This window comes from Spizellomyces punctatus (genome assembly GCF_000182565.1).
Source record: "Spizellomyces punctatus DAOM BR117 chromosome Unknown supercont1.1, whole genome shotgun sequence".
Taxonomy (NCBI): Eukaryota; Fungi; Chytridiomycota; class Chytridiomycetes; order Spizellomycetales; family Spizellomycetaceae; genus Spizellomyces; species Spizellomyces punctatus.
The window spans coordinates 169,994-189,182 of record NW_015971537.1 but is presented as its reverse complement, the minus strand read 5'-3'; the positions used below and the strand labels follow the sequence as shown (position 1 = coordinate 189,182).

The window sequence follows — 19,189 nt, the reverse complement described above, 5'->3', positions numbered from 1 at the left end:
CTAAAGTTCTCTGCAATTCCACTATGAATATTCACCATGACGGCACATTTTCCTCGGTTTTCGTTCAACTGGCTCGCTGTCATATCCCCGACGATCCTCCTGCATGAAACTGGTTTACCATGTTAAGGAGCCCTTATTCAAAACAATGCTCTTGATGCTCAAATAAACTAGCTTCGTGAGCTACGGTGAATAAACGTTCCCAATTTAATGTTCTAGTTATGTGTCTCCCCCTTTCCCGCGCCGATCGAGTGTGCGAAACGTGGAATCGCAATGTGCAAGCAGATGCAGAACCTTGGACACTCGATGTATTCTGGGGATGGGTCAAAGTCCCTAGTTGCGTCAAAACGCTTGCCTCTAAGAAAGGACTTTTGGAACTGTTGAATACCCCAACGGCCTAACTATAATTAGTTGGATGGTGCTAGGCAGCAATGTCTTTATTCGGTGCCGATCCATACGAGGTAGCTAATTAAAGGTCTCCTCCGTCATACATATCGCATCTTGATAAATTCTAAAAAGTTATCGACTGCAGCTTGGCTTTAATTAAGAGAGCAAATTTTTAATCCCAGATGTCAACCAGCTGGCAACCTTTTTGGTCCTGCAGCCAAAGGGGTTTTCCATTACGGAAATGTTGCCGCTTTTCACTATGGGCTGTGCCCGGTCAGACTGAGGACAAGTTAATGATGACAAGCCGGCAGCGGCATGATGAGCCGAATGGGCAAACGTTCTTCTTTATTGAAACAACAAAATTATATTATGTATCCGAATTCTTTCCCTGTACATCTTACTTTCTAAACTCCTTTCTCCTCTTGTATTGAATGTAGGCTGGTTTCTTGGGCATGACAATCAATGACGTGTAATCCATTGCAGGGAAAATCCGTTCTCCTTTTGCGTCTCGCATCAGATCAACCTCAAACTCTCTCAAAAAGAGGGCAATGATAGTCTTGATCTGAACGTAGGCAAAGGCCTCGCCAATGCATCTATGCCGTCCAGCACCAAAAGGCAAGAAATTTGATCTAGCGCTTTTCTGGGCAATATCAACACCATTGATGGTCCATTCTCCGTTTCCTTCATCAGAGTTGAGGAAGCGGGTGGGATCGAATTTCTTAGGGTTAGGGAATCGGACTGGGTCCATTTGGGAAACGGCTTGGGACCCGCAGAGGAAGTGGCCTGCGGGGATGGTGTAGCCCTTGTATTCAATGTCCTTGACAACGAGACGCATGACGGTGTGGATTGGTGGGTGAAGTCGGAGGGTTTCCTTTAGCACAGCTTCCAAAAGGGGGAGGTTGCGCAAGGCATCATAACTGAGGGCAGGGAGTTGGTGTGGTGGTGTGGTAGCGTCCCCGGTGAGGACTTCGGCCTGTTCTTTGAGTAGGTCCACACTAGATGAAGTTGTTAGCACGGCGGTCCTATCTGTAGCAGGTAAACATCTTGCGATATACATACATCACGTGGGGGTTGTTTGCTAGTTCAAATATGACCCAGGAAACCGTCGTGGAACTCGTGTGCTGGCCAGCCATTAGCGCAGCAATCATCATGTGTGCAATTGCTTGATCCGACATCTTTGAACCATCCCGGTACTCTGAATCCATCAAACTCTGCAGAACATCCTTGTTATCAAAGTCACTCTTTGCCCTTCGGTTTTCAAGAATTTTCAAGAAAGTATCCGTCATGATTTTGTGGGCCTTGTCACGGGCAAAGTAGGCAGGGAGCGGCAGCCACTTGAAGAAAACGTTGATAGGTTGGAAACCTTGATCAAGGTCGTGGTAGAGCTTGGCAACGTTAGAGTGGAGCTGCTCCCGGATTTCTTTGCCCATAAGGCAGTGAGAAGCAGTACGGATGGTCAATTCCGACATTTGGGGGAAGAGATCGAAGCGTGAGCCTTCGTCAGCCCATTCGCGGAAGAAATCAGTTGCCTCTTGAGTGAGGATTGGGACGTAGGATTTGAAAGCAGTTGTGGTAAGGGCATCCTTTACGAACCTGGTTTTGTTAAATCAGTGAGCTGGCTGCATCATTGGGCATGCCGTTACAAGTGGACCTACTTACTTTTTCTGCTCCATAAAGACAGCATTCTGGACATCATATACGACCTCTGTACCAAATACTGGGACAGTCAATTTATCATATGCGCCTTCAGCGATGGCGTTGGCGAGCTTAACGTTGAACACAAAGTGGTTTCCGTCTGGGCCGAGGCAGAACGTCATCTTGCGGCCCATCATGATAAAGGTGAAGCAGTCGCCATACTGTCAATTAGGGATAGTTAATGATTATTCATGTCCACGTGTCAAGAGGACACCATAGATTCCGCCTTGTCTCGTCTGCATACCTTTTTCATGCAGTCTTGGAGAAACTCCACAGGGGCCATTCCGTAGGGTACGGCGTTGCCCAGGAGGGGAACAGTGTGAGGAACCGCTGGGGGCAGGTTCTTCTTGGCAGCGACTCCGTCAGACTACAATCAAAGGTGGGCAATGATTTCAGCATGATTGCTGCGTTGCGGGAGACTGACAAGAGCGTCCTTACCTGGCGGTTCACAAGCAACAAAACAAACATGAACACAAAGAGGCCGCCGTACATGTAGAGCTTATCCTGGGGCAAGCCTGTCAAGTCCGTCAGGTCCAGCATTGTGCGATTTAGAACGCTGACGAGGGCCATCTTGTCGTCGTCGTTTTCCACAATGGGGGGGAATTGGATTGAAAAGGGAGCGGGACAAAGAAAACAAACAACTCTACAACGAAGCGGATTGAACGGTCGCTATTTAAAATGCTCCTAAAAACCAGCTTGTAACAGTGACTCGATTTGTATCCCAAATCTTGAGCACTCTTTACACACTGAAAGCCCGACAAGAAAGAAAAAAAAACAGTTCCATCCAAACGAGCCGTCCAGGAGAGCTCATTCGACGCCAGAAGGACAACCGCGCGATGAACGTCGCTGTTCGAACGCGTGTTGCGTGAGCTAATGCGTCATTTAACCCGATTTGGACATGGTCTCATGTCGTTTTGACAAACGCATCGCATCGTTAAAGATGCATTTATTATTGCTTTGGAAGATGTGCTTTGCAAAAGTTATGAATAAACATGCATATTTACGAGCAACACACAATGCGATAGCATTAGCAATAGCAGCTAGTAGCAGCAGAAGGAGATGTCAAAAAGGGCCCGCGGGACTGAGTTGAAGGGCGAGACGCGAATGAGTCATCGATGAAATGGAACGACGACGACGATCATCCCACTTTTTTTTGAGCTTTTGCTGGCCTTGCTGCTGGACGAACGTTGTTTTTGGGACAAGAACCACCGAGGGGATTCCGTCTCCTTTCCTCGCCACCTTGTCGTTTGCGCCATTGTGGGATAAGCAGTGCCTTAACGGAGATAATCCAAAAAAGGATTCGATCGACTTGCATCGTGCGTTCACAAACCCTTTGCAAAAACAACACTTTTTGGAACGTATGCACAGGTTGCGGGAGAACGGAACTCTTGCCTCCATAAAGCCTAGCCCCTCGTTGTATCCCCTCCCCCCTTTTTACTTGCAGCCAACGTCCATATAAAGTCACGCACGCATATTTCAACTAGACCCTCGGTACCACACTTAACCTATAGACGCATTCCGCACCTCGCTCCAATACTGTCCAACTCTATACACTACTTTTACAACATGCTAAGTGGAATGCCGCCGACAAGAGCCCAGAATGTGGGAATTCACGCTGTAGACATTTATTTTCCAAGAAAGGTACGCATTGGCGAATGGTGGGGAATGGTAGAATTGGGACAAGACTCTGGTGAACCAGTCTTGTGCAGACTATTCGGGCTGACCATCCTTTCCCACAGTACGTAGACCAAGTAGAGTTGGAAAAGCACGATGGTGTTTCGCAAGGAAAGTACACTATCGGTCTCGGCCAATCAAAGATGGGAATTTGCGACGACCGGGAGGATATCAACTCGATATGCTTAACGGGTACGGCTGACTTTATCCTTTCACTCAACCCTCATATTGCTGACCAATTTGTACCATCTGCAGTCGTAAAGTCGCTCTTGGAAAAGTACGGAATTGCATACAATGACATTGGTCGCCTCGAAGTCGGTACAGAGACGATCATTGACAAGTCAAAGTCCGTTAAATCGGTTCTTATGCAGCTCTTTGCCGATTCTGGTAATACGGACATTGAAGGCATTGACACGACAAATGCCTGTTACGGAGGTACAAATGCTGTCTTCAACTCTGTCAACTGGATCGAGTCATCCGCATGGGACGGACGCTATGCTCTGGTTGTTGCTGCAGACATTGCTGTATATAAGAGCGGAGCGGCACGACCTACCGGCGGAGCTGGTGCCGTTGCCCTACTGATCGGTGCCGACGCACCACTTGTGTTTGATGCTGGCGTCCGTGCCACTCACATGGAGCATGTCTACGACTTTTACAAGCCAGACCTGCACTCTGAATACCCCGAGGTGGATGGTCCTCTCAGCAACTCCTGCTACATCAAAGCTGTCGACGTGACATACAACCGCTACCTTGACAAACTGTCGCGACAAGAAGGCGTCGAGAATCCGACAATGGACAGCGTTGACTACTTTGTCTTCCACTGTCCTTATGCAAAATTGGTGGCAAAATCTGTTGGTCGTCTTGGGTTCAACGACTTTTTGCGGAATCCCGATGACGAACGTTTCGCTGCTTTTGCTCAGTTCAAGGACTTGAAGCGTGAAAATACTTATACCAACCGAGAGGTAGAGAAGGCATTTATGGAATACACAAAAGATGCCTTCAAGACAAAGACCCTACCGTCTCTGTTGGTGGCAAAGAACCTTGGTAACAGTTACTGCGCATCTGTTTACTGCGGTCTGGCCTCCCTCCTTTCCGAGACCCCATCGAGTCAACTGGTAAGTATGCACATCTGGCTCTCGTTCCATAGGTTTCCAACTCAGACACTGTTGTTCTTTTCAGCAAAACAAGCGCATCACACTCTTCTCCTACGGCTCTGGTTTGGCAGCATCCATGTTCTCCCTCACCGTTCGAGGCGACACATCTCCAATCGCCAAAATCCTCAACTTGTCATCCCGCCTCGCCGACCGCACTGAAATCCCACCAGCAGAATTCGACGCAATCATGAACCTTCGCGAACAAACACATAATGTCAAGGACTACGACCCAGTCTCACCTGTAGACGAGCGCAACTTTTTCCCTGGTACCTATTACCTCAAGCGGGTCGACGAAAAGTTTAGGAGAACTTACGAGAGGGTCGCCGCCAAGGGTCCCGTCCGAAGCGTTCTCAATGGCGTCAATGGTACAAATGGTGTGAATGGTGTCCACAGTGTGAATGGGGTCAATGGTGTGAAGGCTTGAGATTGGATATTTATACTGTGACTGCGTTGATATGTCGGGATAGGGTAGTGCTCTTGTAAACTATTGATTTGTTATCTGGCGTGCCTGTCTTACTGACAGAACTTATCTAATACTATAATGTGGAAAACACCAGATGTGGTATGTGTAATTCTTCATCGCTGGTGGAGTCGTTGTTCGCATTTTTGCTTTGTTTATAATGCCAGGTAGGGCCTGTCATTGTCCATGTGGCTATATGCCCGGTTAGCTCAATCGGCAGAGCGTGAGGCTCTTAACCTCAAGGTTGCGGGTTCGACCCCCGCATCGGGCTTATCTTTCTGGCTGGTTTTTTTTCCTTCTTTGTGGTATTCACTCGCCTATGCAAGCCTTGCTCTTCTCGCAAATTGTAAACTGTAGTACTCAACGCAGGCATTCATCAACGACATAAACATTATAAAGAAAAACTCTTCGTACAATTTTCTCCTAAAACAAGCAAAATACTGAAGGGACTAGAGAAACGACAGAGTCGTAACAAAAGGTACCCAATTTTGCATACCCCATTTTACCTCCCCAAATCGAAATTGGGCAGCATACTCCCCCTTTTCAAACACCACCGATGGACCGTCTATATACCCAAAATATATGGCGTAGAGTTGTCTCATAGGGACACATCATTCTTGCCATGTTCAATAGGCCAAAGAATGAGAGCTAGAGAATCATCGCACATCCAAAATCGAGCACTTGATGTTTTTAAAAGACTGATCTCATACAATCTCTCCCTCTTTCATAATCCCTTCCATCATTCCTGTTTCACTTCTAGGTACGCCGTCCCAGAGCGAAAAGTCGTGGTTGTCACCAGCAACCTTTTGACTCGTCAACATCTTTTCACCGCTCCCAGTGAGCCAATCTGTAAAGTCCTTTTCCGCCCCTTTAATGTCCTCTGCGTTCAGGCCACGTTTCCATCCCAAAGGACCGTCAAGCCATGATCGGAACTTTTGAAATCTTTTTCGTTGGCCATCGGCTTCCGTCCTTGAAATCTCTGCTCCACCTGAGCGTCTCCTTGAGAAATAATCCTCGGTATGGTCTACAAAAAAGACCTTGTACGTATTCACGCAGATTTTCATTTCAAGTCCGGAGCGGGTTTCGATATTTGTGGGTGGGGTATCAGGAACTTGGGTAGGGAGGTTACGTTTAAGGAAAGGTTCACGACGATTAGATCGGAGACCCTCCGTGGAGTGAAGTTGGACAAAGTGGTCTACGTAGAGTGACCATTTGTCTTCATGGCTGATCGAGTCGTCTGAAATATGATCGTCCTTTCCGAGGAGCTGAATGGTTAGGACCTTTTCACCAATGAACTGCAAGAGGAACACGTTTTAGGCATTAAAATTTTGACTCTTTGGCAAGTTGAAAGACGACTCACATATTCCATTCGATAAATGTTGTCGTCCTGAATCAAGGACTCCGAGTTGATTCTGTACATTGCTTCCTGACGCGCGCTGGTACCAACTTTGGATCTATCCTTGTAGTAGAGGCTGACAAGTTCCATATTTTTCTGATCCGACACAATGGCAAGCATCTACGGGAGTAATTTTCGTTTCATGATTTATATCGCGCTGAAGTCACCATTAACCCATGTGGAGACGAACCTGCTTGGTAATGGCTTGACAGAGCTTATCAACAGTGAAAATCAAATAAGCAGATGTTCCAAACATGTTCCGCGCCTTGTCCTCAAACTCGGATGCCTCTAAATCGCTTTGAAGGAAATGGAAACATGACTGAAGGAGCTCAGTATAACGATCGAGGTTCGCATAGGCTGCAACTGTATAGAGAAAGGGCTATATATGAGAAGATGTGCAGATAAGGTTTGTCGGATGCAAGAACTCACTTGCTTCCTTCTGCAAGCCCAATTCCGTGGCAACCGGACTTTTCCGATCGGCTTTTGGCGGGTTCTGAGAGAGTTCCTGAGACAATTCTTTCATTCTCACTAGCCTGGAGTACAACGTCTGGTACAAGTGTTCATGTGAGTATCGTTACCCGTCGAGCGCCAAGTTTCTCGATTGCCTGTCTTACCTGATACAACCGCACAAACACGTAGAAAGCGTTATTCGAGTAAAACACGTACGTGGCTCTCTTCGCTTCACTGAAACCGTCATCGCGGTCTTTTGCCACGTTGACTCCATCCATATCCATCATATCTGCGCCCTCATCTCCACTTGCCCCAGGAGTGTCCTCCTGACCACGTCCTCCTTCGCTGCCTACTGACTCGATATCGCCATCTTCATCGGTGTCCTCACCTGTATCACGGCCGTTGGACTTGCGTGTAAGGACATTTCGACGCAAGCTGCTGGACCGCTGCTTGCTTCGCGAATTGCTCCCAAGAGGCGAGTCGTCCTCCGTATCCATATCCACATCTTCTTCCTCGTCCTCGCTGTCAACCTCTTGTTCCACAGGGGAATGACCGACGTCAAAGAATCTGTCGACGAATACTCGCAAAAAGTTTTTCATCTTGCGTGCCTCTGAATCGTTCAGCGATAATCCGACCTCGGTCTGTAAGCGCAGGAGCCGACGAATGTCATGGAAAATTTTCCGGTCTTTGAATGTGAAATCGAATTGGTATCTGCTGGGCAGAGTCGATCTTTTCTCGCGCTGCTCCCGAGCGAGCATTTCCACTTCCGAAATGAGCGATTTGTGGGACATGTTCTTTTTGTCAGCAGCTTTGAAGTGAATGCCTTGATGATCCAAAGCTTTATAATAGTTTTTAGAATCAATCTCACGCCAGACTTTGTTCCATTCACGCTATTTGTGGCCAATAACGCTGATGAGCACCGGTATCGCATCAACCTGCAGATATCACGCTGTGTTACCTGAGCCCGTTTCCATTCTTCGTCCTTTTGTTTCAAGCGCTTCAACACAACGGGCACCGCGACAGCTGGATTGTTGTGAAGCGCCTCAATGATCTCGGCTCCACGTTCTTTATCATATATCTTTTTTATGACTCTTTGGTATATAGTTTTGGAAGTCCCTTCAAGAGAAAAACGCACATATTTAGCGAAGGCCTACCTGACTGATTGAAAACAACAAGGACGTACCTCCAAGTCCCTCAGGATACCTCAGTCGGTTCCTCTCCTCGGCGCTCATGTTCTGGATTTTCTTGGCAATGGGTTCCAATAGCGCAATTGTGTGCAGATTCGACTCAATGTTCATGTCAAATTCATATCGCTCTTCTTCGCACTTGTGGAGTGCTTCCTCGAATTGTGTCTTTTTGTGACTCACAAAACCAGTTTCCGACACATAGACAGGATGGGAAATCCACTCGTCGTTAAGTACCTCTTTGCAGAGGGCGTCACGACCAGAGCATTTTGGTCGGGGAATCTAGAATGCCCGGTTACATGAGTATGCAAGGTTAAGGAAGAGCGAGGAGTTATAAAATCAATACCTCAGACGGAAGTTGCCTGTAACTGTGTCCAAGACGGCGCAAGCTATTCACATTGATCTCTGGGCGCTCCGCAGGAATATTATCTACGACAGACAATAAGATATCCGTCCAGCTCATACGTGCCTGTTAATATCTCCGAATGAAGCCACTTACAAATGACTTCATCGTCTTCATACTTCACAAATCTCTTAAACCATTCAAAGAGATCTGGAGCTTTGGAAAGGAAAGGTTCAACCCGTTCAACAAGAACTTTGGCCTCAATAATTTCCTGACTGAATAGGTTTAGGATCTTCAGAAATTCATTGTACGTCGTTTTGTTGTTGATGACTTTTTTGCATTTATCAAAGAACTCCAGCTCTTCCAGTGTGCCTGGTTTTTCTGACCGAGCCATTTTAGCTTTTTTCTTTGGTGGAGGAACAGGTATCTGACCCGAAGGGATCGTGGCTGCATTGCTGGACAAGGAACCACCGCCCGTTGGTGTCGTAGACGGAGCTGGGCGTTTGTGTTGCTTCTGTTTAGCTCCCGCCGCTGCAGGTTGGGACTGTAGGCGCTGAGAGCTTGACGATTGAACTTGCGTAACTGCCATCCCGTTCGGCATTGTGCTCAAAACAGGCATGCCACCACTACGACCAAACGCCGCCAGACCGTTTTGACCTTGATTATTGCTATTGTCGGGAAGAAACTGCTTGAATTCGTCTAGCAGATCCGGAGCACCTTTGAACAACACTTGCACTTGAGCATAGACCTTAATCAAAGTAGTAAATATGTGAGAACAAGTTTTTCCCATCATAGAAGAGTAATCAGCGTGAACCGCTTAATATCACAAATGCATGTACCTCTTGAATTGGCTTTTGTTCCTTTTGATATGTTTGCAGGATCTCCAAAAACTGTTTGTATGTTTCAGGTTCCGTAGAAAAGCGATTCTGCAAAAGCGAGAGTCAATATAAATCAGCACACGGAGGCAGTACTACCCGTACCTTAATCTTATTGACGTAGTTAATTGCATGATTGAACTCCACAGGAGCACGGCGGTTGGCCCCTTGCTCGCCGCCTTTGGATGACGACTGCTGCAGAGCGGAAGCACCATGAGATTGCATCGAACTAATAATATTCGATGCGCTCGCGATGGCAGCGTTGTAGCCCTGAGCAGCAACAGACGGAGATGCCGCATGTTGAGCTAATTGGGAAATGGGGAGATTGGCCATGGCACTGCTGCCATAACTTCCCGTAGACGATCCAAAGTAACTAGGTAGTTGACTAGTGTTACTGGTGCTAGCTGTCCCATTCGAAACGGACGTTGCACTGTCACCGAGCGACTGCAAACCACCAGCAGAAGAACTATGATAAGGTGGCGCATCTCGAGGAGTGGTCACTTTCACGTCTCCATTAGGGCCCGGCTCTATCTTGTATCCAGGCGGCAAGAATGTGTTGAAACCGCTGATAAGCTCTGGATGCTCACGAAAGAGGGTAGAGACACGATCAATGACACCTGGCGTATCCAAGCTGGGAGTGACGGGAAGAGTTAGGGATTCGCTTTCGGTGAGGCAGATCCATCGCACCGAGTCGGCACTGTGGACGCGGCCGTGTGGTTTGCAGGGTTGAAACGAAACTAACCTTTGAGATTTGAAGTCCTTCATGATATCTAGAAATCGATTATAAACCTCCGGTTGATCGCTGAAGCGAATTTTAACCTGGTCGAGATACGATAGAGCATCCTTTACATTCAAAGGACGGTACGACTGAGAAGCACCCAGTACATGAGACTCGGCTGATGTCAAGTCCGCCGGCAGCGTGTGTCCGGACACAGACGTCATCTGCATTGGCGGTGCAGGTGCCGGCGGTGGACCGGCTGACTGAGTGACGACTACATCCTGCGGAGTGGAGTGATGACTTGGTCGCACATGGTGCGCCTGGGACAACGACTCAACGGCAGGAAGTGGAGGTGCCCCGTGATTATAAGGCATTGGTGGTACCTGACTAGAGGAAAGAGCGGGTCTAAAAAAATAAACTATCTGGTTACTAACCGTTCAGATCATTGCAAGCGCGAGATACACTAAAGGCTTACCCTCCATATGGATAATGCGGAGCAGACATCTGACCAGCCTGTGGTCCCAAATCCGCCTGTTGAATCGGCGGTAAAGTTGGTGGAAGCTGGCTAGCCGATAGCGGTTGTTGCTGTGACTGCTGCGGCGGTAGTACTTGCGGCGGTTGGGGCGGGCCTGTAGGTGGCATCGGCAACGCTGCTGTCGCGTGTTGCTGTCCCCAGTGGTGATCCCCTGGGTTACTCATTACTGTATGCTTCGAAACACCGACGGGAAAGCGTCCAGTGTGCTCTCCCGGATAGGTATCCTGCTTCGTAGACAGCACCGCGTTCTCTGCTAGGCCTGTAGGCGGTGAAAGACTGAATGTTTGCTGGAGCGCAAAAGGCACTTCTCGCTATTCGCTCCAAGTTGTGAGAAGATGGGCAGCTTTATACGAGAATATAATGTGGAACTGTGCACGAAAACGCCGTCGGGTGCGTGCAGGCTGCGGTTTTTTTCTGAAGATCACTTAAGACACAGAGACAAGCCCAAGGTGGAGAATCCAACAATGAACGTGTCCTTGTCCCTCTCAGCTTCAGTTATCTACAGCTGACGAAACCTTCAACCGGAAGCTGTGGACTTTTGTCTGGTGTCAGCGCTTGGAGGACGTTCCGCGGGGAGGGGGAAATGGTTGCTTTACCAAGAAGTGGAAGACAATGGGGAACGACGGGATATGATGAATCATTCATTGGAATGCATTTGGCTGGTTATGTACTGTTGATATGCCAACCACAATGTGATTGTCAGCACAGTCACGGCCCTCAGTCCCCCGTCCAAGTGTCGATATGCTAGTGTCGTAGATGCGGCCCATTGCCTCTGTCGCTCGGCCTTTGTAGCCCAACATGGACGCCTTGAAAAGCCTAACGCGAATGTCCTTTCGGCAGGTTTGTTGCATTTAGGAATATGAAAAGATTCAGCAAGTTGAACTAAACCTAGGCTGTAGCTCGCCCAGCAAGCGCTGAATGTGTGCCTGATTGTATCTTCAGCGTTAATGATCTGGAAGGGACTATCGGTTGTGACCAATAGCGAATCCCCTATTGTCGTGGTCCTTAGGTACGACATTTGTTATCGTATGCAGTATGCTCTCTTGCTACTGACAATCCTTGTGTGTTAGTGAAAGCATGGAACCGGCGTTTGCCCGTGGCGACCTTCTTTTTCTTACACAACCGAGCGCCCCAATAACAATAGGCGATATATGCGTCTTCAAACTTCGTGGGAAAGCCGTTCCCATTGTGCATCGTGTGATCGAGTTGCATACCACGAAGAACAATACTCAGTATCTTTTAACAAAAGGCGATAACAATCAAGTGGATGACAGAGGACTATACAATCCGGGACAGATGTGGATTAAAAAAGAAGACGTTGTGGGGAGGGTCAAAGGGTATGTGATCTGTCATCTGACTTGGGTGACTTGCGCAATGCACTTATCCTATCTCGCACTGGCCATGGTGTAGGTTTTTGCCATATGTAGGAATGGTGACGATACTACTGAATGATTACCCACAATTGAAGGTTGTCCTGCTGGTGGTCCTGGCACTGTTTGTTCTTTTAACGCGGGATGAATAAAGACATAATGATGGACCCATTAAGTCTACAATCTATTGGGATTTCGTCTGTATGATCCATTTGTCGTGCCTCCTAATAAGCTCTGGTATTATCCTCTCCTCAATCTCCACTCCATTTCTCAGCTCCTCGTCCGTTAATTCCAGCTTTGTTTCTTCTTTTGTGGTCACGAAGGTGACCACCTTCTTCCTCGTAGTTAATATGTTACCAATGACAAGTTGGTGTTTGTACCGCTCCAACGAGCGCCGTGATTTCTGAATAAGAAGATCAGGGTCCGTCTCAAGTTTGAAAGAAACGATGAACCCTTTAGCGGCCCAAGTATCGACGAGAGGGGAGATAATCTTAGGGACTTGGTCCAGCTGCAACACCAATGCGCCTTCGGCCGACTGGATTTTATGCTGAGCCTATATAGACAAATAAACAAATATGACACTTAATGTACTGCAAGGCCAAGTGTGTAAGCAACGTGCAAGGTAGCGCACCATTTTACTTTGCGGAATGAAGAAATCGCTGACTGCGGCAGCCAAGTAATACATCGCATTCTCCCGGAGAATCGACATGGCAGTCGTGAAGCGGCGAAGAAGAAAGAGATAGTCTTGAACAGTCACAAATGTTTCCATGATGAGAAGGTGTTCGCGCTTCGCCTGGTCAAACCAAGAGTTCAGTTTCTAGATTGAAGATTTTCATGAAGTGTTGGCAGGACAATACCCGTTGATACTTCAATAACACCTCCCGCATGTGGTCGCTATATTTCCTGTCGACTGTGATCAAGAATCCAGTCCGGAATCGCTCCGTATCATAGTCTTTTGACATCCCGCAAGCCAATACAAACACATACCAATCAATCCGCCATGACCGTCTTCTTGCATGTAATCCAAGAAACAATTCCGTGAATGCGAATAATGTCTGGAATATGGCTGCAAGCTGAACTGTCTGTGCATAAAAATCACAGCATAGCCGGCCTCGATAAAGTATTCAGCGGACGTTGCTCCGCGGGTCCCGGCACTAAAGTTGTCAATGAATCGGACGGTATTTTGCTCAAGGGGAACAGTGGTCCCACCCGACTATACACTTATGTAAATAGCTAATAGCAAGATGGCAGACAGTAGTATTTCCGGCTCTTACCGTCACCAGCACAACTCTTCTCCCAGCCTTGGCGTGCAAGGCGACAAATTCCTCTACGCGCTTGCCCGCAGGTTCGAGGAAGTCAGGTGGGGGAGTTGTACGAAAGTACTCCTCCCATCCTATAGCTGGAGCGGGAACGGGTCCGCTGGGATCAATGTGGGTGAACGAGATGGCGGGGGTCGTAGCTGCGGTTGTCATGATCTACTTCCAGGTGTCGACGATGGGCATCTGTCGTCCTGCGAAAGTGCTTTGAGTTCGGTGCTGTGCCACAGAGGCGATTATTCATGGTGGGTTCAACTCCCGCTACGTGCGCATTCTGCGATACTTTTCAGCTGTCTTCCGGATAACGACAGCGGTAGGGATGGCTATCCTACGTGAGCTATCGGCATGTTTAGACACGCCCTCGATGATCAGGTGGTAGGGTTGTGAGATATGAACAATTTACACAGTACATGAAATACAAATAGATAAAATAAACTGCCAATCTTCTAACTCTGGCCGTCCTGCAGCTTCTTCTGTACCATGTCGACCAAAATCTCCGAATACTTCTCCAAAAGGTGAATCATTTTTCCATCCTTAAAGAGCGCTTCCGGCGGAGGGTCACTCTTTTCCAAGGCAGTGGCCGTAGCCTCATACACGTAATTTAGAGATGATCGTATTTCGTTCGCGATTCTTTCCTCGTCCGAGGAGGGTTTACGAGTGGCGAGCTTTACCAGGGCTTGCGCTGAACGATCAGCTAATGATCGGAAAAGTTTCAATTCGTCTACAGAGATTGACTCGAGGTCTGCCCCTTCAGCTGTATAGGTATCTGTTAGCACAATAATAAGCCGTGAATAGGCGTCGTATATTTTCACATACCTTTAGGTATTTGATCCATCGCGTCAGTGGCCGGGTCGGTCATCTCGACGACATTATCTGGAACTGCGGCTCCACCATCAAGCTCGTCCTCCTCCTTCTCCTCCTCATCCTCCTGCTCCTCCATTGTTTGGTTTGCACCTTCTTGTGAACCTGCTGGGGTACGTGCCTCATCATGCGGAGCTGGAACTGGGTGCGCGATGGCATTGACTATGACGTCGCGATTGACGGCTGACCGTATCGGGCTCATAGATCGAGACCGATATGGACTACGCACTAGTTCCGGGGCGGTCTCATGAGGAGTATACGGCCTTTCCTCCATTTGGGCAGGATTTTGTTGATCGTCGGCGCGTTCCGCATCGTGGCTTATAGCGTGAACTAATTCGGGATTTTCGATTGCATTCTGGACTGCCGGTGTTTCGGCAGCGGATTCTGAAGGTAATTCTGTCAAAGCTAGATTCTCTGCACTTCGCCAAATAATGCCCATTGCTGCCAGTTTCTGACGAACTTTCGCCACCTCCTGAGCTGTCGCTTCCTTCCTTTGTCTCAAAGACGTAGTCGACGCTGCTTCTGTACCCTCATCGCCCGATGATGTCCTCGTTTCTGAAACGGTACTTATGGGCATCGGGCCCTTTTCTTCCTCCGCGCTAGGTTGTGCCTTCAAGGACTGATTCTCCGCGTGAGAAGTGGTCTCATGATTTCGCAATGCCAAGTGCTTGGCCGACAAGCTCTGCCGAATATCTAAACCAGCAGAGAGAGCTACGGACTGTCCGATATATTCCTCAAACGTCATATCACCAAATTCTTTGCTCCCAGACCCGCCTTCACCCTCGTCGTCCTCCTCCTCTTTCCCAGTTTTGGGGGTCCGCGAAATCTTGTCGGGCTCGACTAGTGTATTAGATAGATCTGGCGATTGTTCCGGTGTCTGTGACTTCCTACTTTCATCTACAGGCGCAGTCTCTGAGGCATCGTGGCTTTGTTCTTTCGCATCCTGAGCCATTACAATATATAGAGTGTCCTCTTTGTCTTCAGATGGAAGGAATACTATATGATCTTCGTCAAACTCCTCGTCATCCTCAATATCCATCTCTGTTGGTTCGTCAACGTCATCGTCAGAGATGTGACTTGAGGTAAGTGCCATTGAGTCAAGGTCTTGGACGACCATGTCGTTGGTGGTTACACCGTGTCTAATGATTTGGTCACTTGGCCCTGCTAGGCCGTCAGTGATTTTTGTAACAGACGCTCCTTCCTCTCTCCGCGGTGTATTAGGGATTCGATCTTGCTCGAATGTGTAGCGCCGATCAAAAACATCATCCATTCTCGCCACCGGGGGTGCGCTTTCACTGAGTTCCGAGAACAGCATGACACCTTCTTGGCCCACTCTCTGTAAAAAAGTAGGTTCATATAAAGACCTAACGAGGAACGACAGGAAAGAAGATCCTACCTGTGCCCAACGACCTTTTGGAGCAACAAACCGCCCCTGATCGGCTTCAAGCTCGCGATTTCGGGTTGTTCTGGCCCAGGCCGGCAACCCCAACTCACTGAAGAGAAATGGAAGGCTAGCTGGCTCATTGGAGGGCAATGCGTCCCCACTACTTCTAATAGAACTGGTATCTCCTAACTCTCCGCTCTGGAAAGAAGGCTGGTCTGTTTCAGGAGCGGAAACTTGGCTCTGGGTAAAACTGTTGCTGCGGGTCGCTCCATTGCCGCTACCGAACTTTTTGCCCAGGCGTTTCTGCATCTGCTGGGTAATCCTCTTGGACAGCTTCCACACAAAGATGCACCCATCTGCACCCGTAGAGATAAGATGTTTGCAATCGAGGGTAAACTTGACACCGGTGACCAGTTCCGAATGTCCACTTGCAACTCTGCCAAGACAGTCTCCGGAGTAAAAGTCGAAAATGCGTATCGTTTTGTCAGAGGCAGAGGTAGCTGCATAGGCACCCGACTGATCGAGCGAAAGCTTAGTAAAACCGCTGTCTGCGCTTGTATCATCAAATTCGGGGCGGTAAGAACGGACGGATTTGCCAGTATTGACTGAGTAGACATTAATCCGCCGATCTTGAGATACTGTCGCTAGATACTTTGACGTTGCATCGATGTCGAGGTCATATATTGTGGATCGACTAAGGGCTTTATGATAACTTTGAAATCCATTACCGGTCTGTTGTGAACAATCATAACATCAATCGCCAAGGATAAGGAAGGCGAGCAGCACCCAACTACGTACGTCTGTCACGCGAAATATCAAGGACCTGTCTGCCCCGCAGCTCATTAAACGGCGGCCATTATCGCAGAAGCGGACTGAGGTGATAGAGGATGTATGATCATCTAGCGTTTGTACCAGCTCAAAATCGCGGGCCCCATCAAAAACATGTATCAACCGATCGCGGCTTGCTGTAGCCATCAGGAAAGAATCTATGTTCGATGATACCGACTTAGCCAATAGCTCCGTGCGCGTCTCTGTCCAAATAGCATAATCATACCCGCATGTGGGTCATCGGAAAAATCAATCGAAAGGACTTCAGCTTCGTGCGCCTCCAAAAACTTCAACTGCTGAAAAGTTACAAGCTCATGTACTCTAAGCAATAATTGTTTTAGTTGTAGCTCAGCTCATATGCGGGTGTCAGGCAGGTACAAAGGTACCTTACGTTCCCCAAACGATCTCCAGATGCTAAAAACTGCCCATCAGGTGTTACACGCAAAGCTCGTACACCAGTCTTCTCCGCCGCTGACGGTTCTGTAGTAACTCATGTCAATCCGAGCCACATCGTCTAGCCTCAAATATAGTCCGAAAACTCTCACCGCCATCAGTATGAGTTTTGAGCTTGAGAATTCCAGCTCTATCAACATACAAAATTCGTAAAAGCTCCCGGGAGTAATCATTTTGACGGAAGTAATCAGAAACAGTCAGGCCATTGCTTGTTTCAGAGCCGGTTGGTGAGACGCTATGGGCGCTGCTGGTACCGTCCAGATTCCAGAATCGCACTGTTCCGTCTGACGAATAGGTCACGAATGTGTTCGGAGGGAGTCCGGAAGGAGGTGACTCTGAGTCTACTGATGGGTAATCATCTGCAATTGTTGGAACCATCTATTATAATGGTAATCAGTAAATTTCCCAATGCCTCCGAAACTTGCAACTTTATTACCTCAACTCCCCATATTGCATCGCTATGCCAAAGAAAGCTCCTATATGTCTTCGGATGCTTTGGGTCCTTGATATTCCAGATCAACAATGAATGGTCATTGAAGATACAAGCAAGTTTTTCGCTGTGTGCATCAATGGCAATCGCTTCGACATCAGGGTATAGCGACGAGGATCTTGTTCAGAGAATAAGAACGATGAAATGATGCTCGGGGCTTTATCAAAGACTCACGTCGGACTACCCCTTGTATGGGGATGGACATCAATCGGATGTGTTTTTGGAAGAGTCACAATATACTGCATCGTAAATGTCTCAAAAAGGCGAATTACTCCATCAGCGCATCCACACGCAATATACTTTGCAGACACATTGACTGAACGCCCTGGCACCTTGTGTAATGCTGGCAGGTTAATGACTCGACGATGCGATTTCCTGCACCTGTCGTTGTACCTTCAACTCAACCCACTTCACCAATTCTCTGTCGTGACTGAAACACACTAATGTGCCATCATCAGTAATGGAATACGTGGTTGTCTTGCCGTCACTTGCAGTTGAACACGCTACGTCCATAAACACGCAATTCTTATGGCTAGTAAACTGGCCCGAGGTTCCTTCAAGAACAATATTCACGGGCTTTGCAGCCTGAAAGGAACTATACTTAGTAGTTTATCGTGGTCGCCTGGTGGATTTAGTTCACGGGCGCACCTTCGCATTTTGCACGAGTTTATCTGCGTCCATCGGCCAAAACGTAACATGCTGCACTCCTACAGTGACAAAAAAATCTCCTTTGGGAGAGAATGCCAGAGAATGTATCTGCACAGCACATTTAGAACCACACAGCGACCACGGAGGCTGATCAGCGACGAGAATCACCTTTGCGTCGAGTTTAGCATATGCAAGTCGTTGCCCTGTTCGCCAGTTCCAGACGTAGAGCAATCCATCGTGCTAGATACAACCAATGAGTCTTTGCTTATGGGCCTGAACAACCTCTGCCAATATTACCTGATATCCAACTGAGACAAGATACTTGCAGTCTGGGCAAAAGGCCACTGCTAAGACTCCATACAAATGGCCCACCAACTCCGAAACCAGAGTAGACCCCTTCCATATTAGCACCTTCGGTTGATGCCCTGCCTGAGGAGAACAAACTCAAAACTTCCGCTGGATATTACTGACAGACAATGCATGGCTTTACCCACCTACCTCTCCAACCGCCAAATATTCACCATCCTGCGAATACGCCACACAAGATACTGCTTTGCCACCTGCCGCCAGCGAAGCTCGTCTTCCTCCTGTCGATCCAGCCCCTCTCTCCGCGTCGAAGGTCGCATTGGGAGTCAAAAACCCAACCTGTCGGTTACGTTTGTAATTGTAAAGAACCACTATGCCGCCTGCGGGATACGCAAGGACCGGGGTATCCAAGTTTTGATTGAGAGTCAATGCAGAGGGTCGGGTTACACTTAAACCCAATACGCGCTCAAGTTGAAGCTGCGTGACCAGGCAAAGTTAATGGGCAAGAATCATGATTGCGGTTAACATTATCAATACTCACTGACTGACCCTCCGCGTCCTTTTGTCGCCCTCTCTTCCTGCCAGGTTTCGGCCAGGCCCCCTGCGAAGAGTTTGCCCGCTTGGCGAACATGACGAGGAAGATGTCAAGCCGACCGCGATCGCTC

The 19,189-nt window shown here is 48.1% G+C and overlaps 6 protein-coding genes and 1 non-coding gene across 7 annotated transcripts; 3 read left to right on the top strand and 4 right to left on the bottom strand.

Moving 5' to 3' along the window:
* Positions 1-712: 712 nt before the first annotated feature.
* Positions 713-2,909, bottom strand: SPPG_00074 (uncharacterized protein). The gene is made up of 5 exons (XM_016748409.1): positions 2,518-2,909; positions 2,324-2,446; positions 2,044-2,240; positions 1,444-1,977; positions 713-1,379 (listed from the first exon to the last, which is right to left on the bottom strand). Exons 1-5 carry the CDS (start codon positions 2,647-2,649, stop codon positions 782-784), a joined length of 1,584 nt encoding a protein of 527 aa, XP_016612382.1. The 5' UTR covers positions 2,650-2,909; the 3' UTR covers positions 713-781.
* Positions 2,910-3,211: 302 nt separating this feature from the next.
* Positions 3,212-5,465, top strand: SPPG_00073 (hydroxymethylglutaryl-CoA synthase). The gene is made up of 4 exons (XM_016748408.1): positions 3,212-3,720; positions 3,819-3,945; positions 4,009-4,868; positions 4,933-5,465. The coding sequence occupies exons 1-4, from the start codon at positions 3,646-3,648 to the stop codon at positions 5,329-5,331; spliced, it is 1,461 nt and encodes a 486-aa protein (XP_016612381.1). The 5' UTR covers positions 3,212-3,645; the 3' UTR covers positions 5,332-5,465.
* A 100-nt stretch (positions 5,466-5,565) lies between these two features.
* SPPG_10001 lies at positions 5,566-5,638 on the top strand. Its single transcript has one exon. It is a non-coding gene; the product is annotated as a tRNA-Lys (tRNA).
* Positions 5,639-5,732: 94 nt separating this feature from the next.
* On the bottom strand, positions 5,733-11,457 carry SPPG_00072 (uncharacterized protein). Its single transcript, XM_016748407.1, has 13 exons — positions 10,809-11,457; positions 10,358-10,738; positions 9,721-10,246; positions 9,580-9,666; positions 8,897-9,488; positions 8,744-8,826; positions 8,397-8,679; positions 8,172-8,329; positions 7,378-8,103; positions 7,193-7,310; positions 6,954-7,126; positions 6,728-6,883; positions 5,733-6,662 (listed from the first exon to the last, which is right to left on the bottom strand). Exons 1-13 carry the CDS (start codon positions 11,030-11,032, stop codon positions 6,072-6,074), a joined length of 4,098 nt encoding a protein of 1,365 aa, XP_016612380.1. The 5' UTR covers positions 11,033-11,457; the 3' UTR covers positions 5,733-6,071.
* Positions 11,458-11,609: 152 nt separating this feature from the next.
* On the top strand, positions 11,610-12,569 carry SPPG_00071 (signal peptidase I). Its single transcript, XM_016748406.1, has 4 exons — positions 11,610-11,708; positions 11,768-11,877; positions 11,939-12,205; positions 12,279-12,569. Exons 1-4 carry the CDS (start codon positions 11,667-11,669, stop codon positions 12,388-12,390), a joined length of 531 nt encoding a protein of 176 aa, XP_016612379.1. The 5' UTR covers positions 11,610-11,666; the 3' UTR covers positions 12,391-12,569.
* SPPG_00070 (phosphopantothenate--cysteine ligase CAB2) lies at positions 12,347-13,886 on the bottom strand. The gene is made up of 5 exons (XM_016748405.1): positions 13,513-13,886; positions 13,226-13,451; positions 13,096-13,148; positions 12,870-13,031; positions 12,347-12,791 (listed from the first exon to the last, which is right to left on the bottom strand). The coding sequence occupies exons 1-5, from the start codon at positions 13,708-13,710 to the stop codon at positions 12,423-12,425; spliced, it is 1,008 nt and encodes a 335-aa protein (XP_016612378.1). The 5' UTR covers positions 13,711-13,886; the 3' UTR covers positions 12,347-12,422.
* Positions 13,887-14,000: 114 nt separating this feature from the next.
* Positions 14,001-19,155, bottom strand: SPPG_00069 (uncharacterized protein; the record flags this gene model as incomplete). Its single annotated transcript, XM_016748404.1, has 15 exons — positions 14,001-14,308; positions 14,371-15,751; positions 15,812-16,531; positions 16,598-16,785; positions 16,854-16,948; positions 17,014-17,107; positions 17,173-17,458; positions 17,517-17,688; positions 17,745-17,902; positions 17,964-18,155; positions 18,219-18,326; positions 18,387-18,458; positions 18,516-18,647; positions 18,717-19,001; positions 19,066-19,155. 15 exons carry the CDS (start codon positions 19,153-19,155, stop codon positions 14,001-14,003), a joined length of 4,281 nt encoding a protein of 1,426 aa, XP_016612377.1.
* Between the last annotated feature and the right edge of the window lie 34 nt (positions 19,156-19,189).

Excerpts from the sequence above, each read along its gene's own strand:
- SPPG_00072 (XM_016748407.1), bottom strand. The coding sequence starts at position 11,032 with ATGAGTAACCCAGGGGATCACCACTGGGGACAGCAACACGCGACAGCA. Across the intron at positions 9,667-9,720 it reads ACTACGTCAATAAGATTAAG|AATCGCTTTTCTACGGAACC; the intron begins GTACGGGTAGTA and ends TCGCTTTTGCAG. Across the intron at positions 8,330-8,396 it reads GTATCCTGAGGGACTTGGAG|GGACTTCCAAAACTATATAC; the intron begins GTACGTCCTTGT and ends TTTCTCTTGAAG.
- SPPG_00073 (XM_016748408.1), top strand. The coding sequence starts at position 3,646 with ATGCTAAGTGGAATGCCGCCGACAAGAGCCCAGAATGTGGGAATTCAC. Across the intron at positions 3,946-4,008 it reads CAACTCGATATGCTTAACGG|TCGTAAAGTCGCTCTTGGAA; the intron begins GTACGGCTGACT and ends TACCATCTGCAG. Across the intron at positions 4,869-4,932 it reads AGACCCCATCGAGTCAACTG|CAAAACAAGCGCATCACACT; the intron begins GTAAGTATGCAC and ends TGTTCTTTTCAG.
- SPPG_00070 (XM_016748405.1), bottom strand. The coding sequence starts at position 13,710 with ATGACAACCGCAGCTACGACCCCCGCCATCTCGTTCACCCACATTGAT. Across the intron at positions 13,032-13,095 it reads TGTTATTGAAGTATCAACGG|GCGAAGCGCGAACACCTTCT; the intron begins GTATTGTCCTGC and ends TGGTTTGACCAG. Across the intron at positions 12,792-12,869 it reads TCATTCCGCAAAGTAAAATG|GCTCAGCATAAAATCCAGTC; the intron begins GTGCGCTACCTT and ends TTGTCTATATAG.
- SPPG_00071 (XM_016748406.1), top strand. The coding sequence starts at position 11,667 with ATGGACGCCTTGAAAAGCCTAACGCGAATGTCCTTTCGGCAG. Across the intron at positions 11,709-11,767 it reads CGCGAATGTCCTTTCGGCAG|CTCGCCCAGCAAGCGCTGAA; the intron begins GTTTGTTGCATT and ends CCTAGGCTGTAG. Across the intron at positions 11,878-11,938 it reads CCTATTGTCGTGGTCCTTAG|TGAAAGCATGGAACCGGCGT; the intron begins GTACGACATTTG and ends CTTGTGTGTTAG.
- SPPG_00074 (XM_016748409.1), bottom strand. The coding sequence starts at position 2,649 with ATGGCCCTCGTCAGCGTTCTAAATCGCACAATGCTGGACCTGACGGAC. Across the intron at positions 2,447-2,517 it reads TGTTGCTTGTGAACCGCCAG|TCTGACGGAGTCGCTGCCAA; the intron begins GTAAGGACGCTC and ends CTTTGATTGTAG. Across the intron at positions 1,978-2,043 it reads GTCTTTATGGAGCAGAAAAA|GTTCGTAAAGGATGCCCTTA; the intron begins GTAAGTAGGTCC and ends TAACAAAACCAG.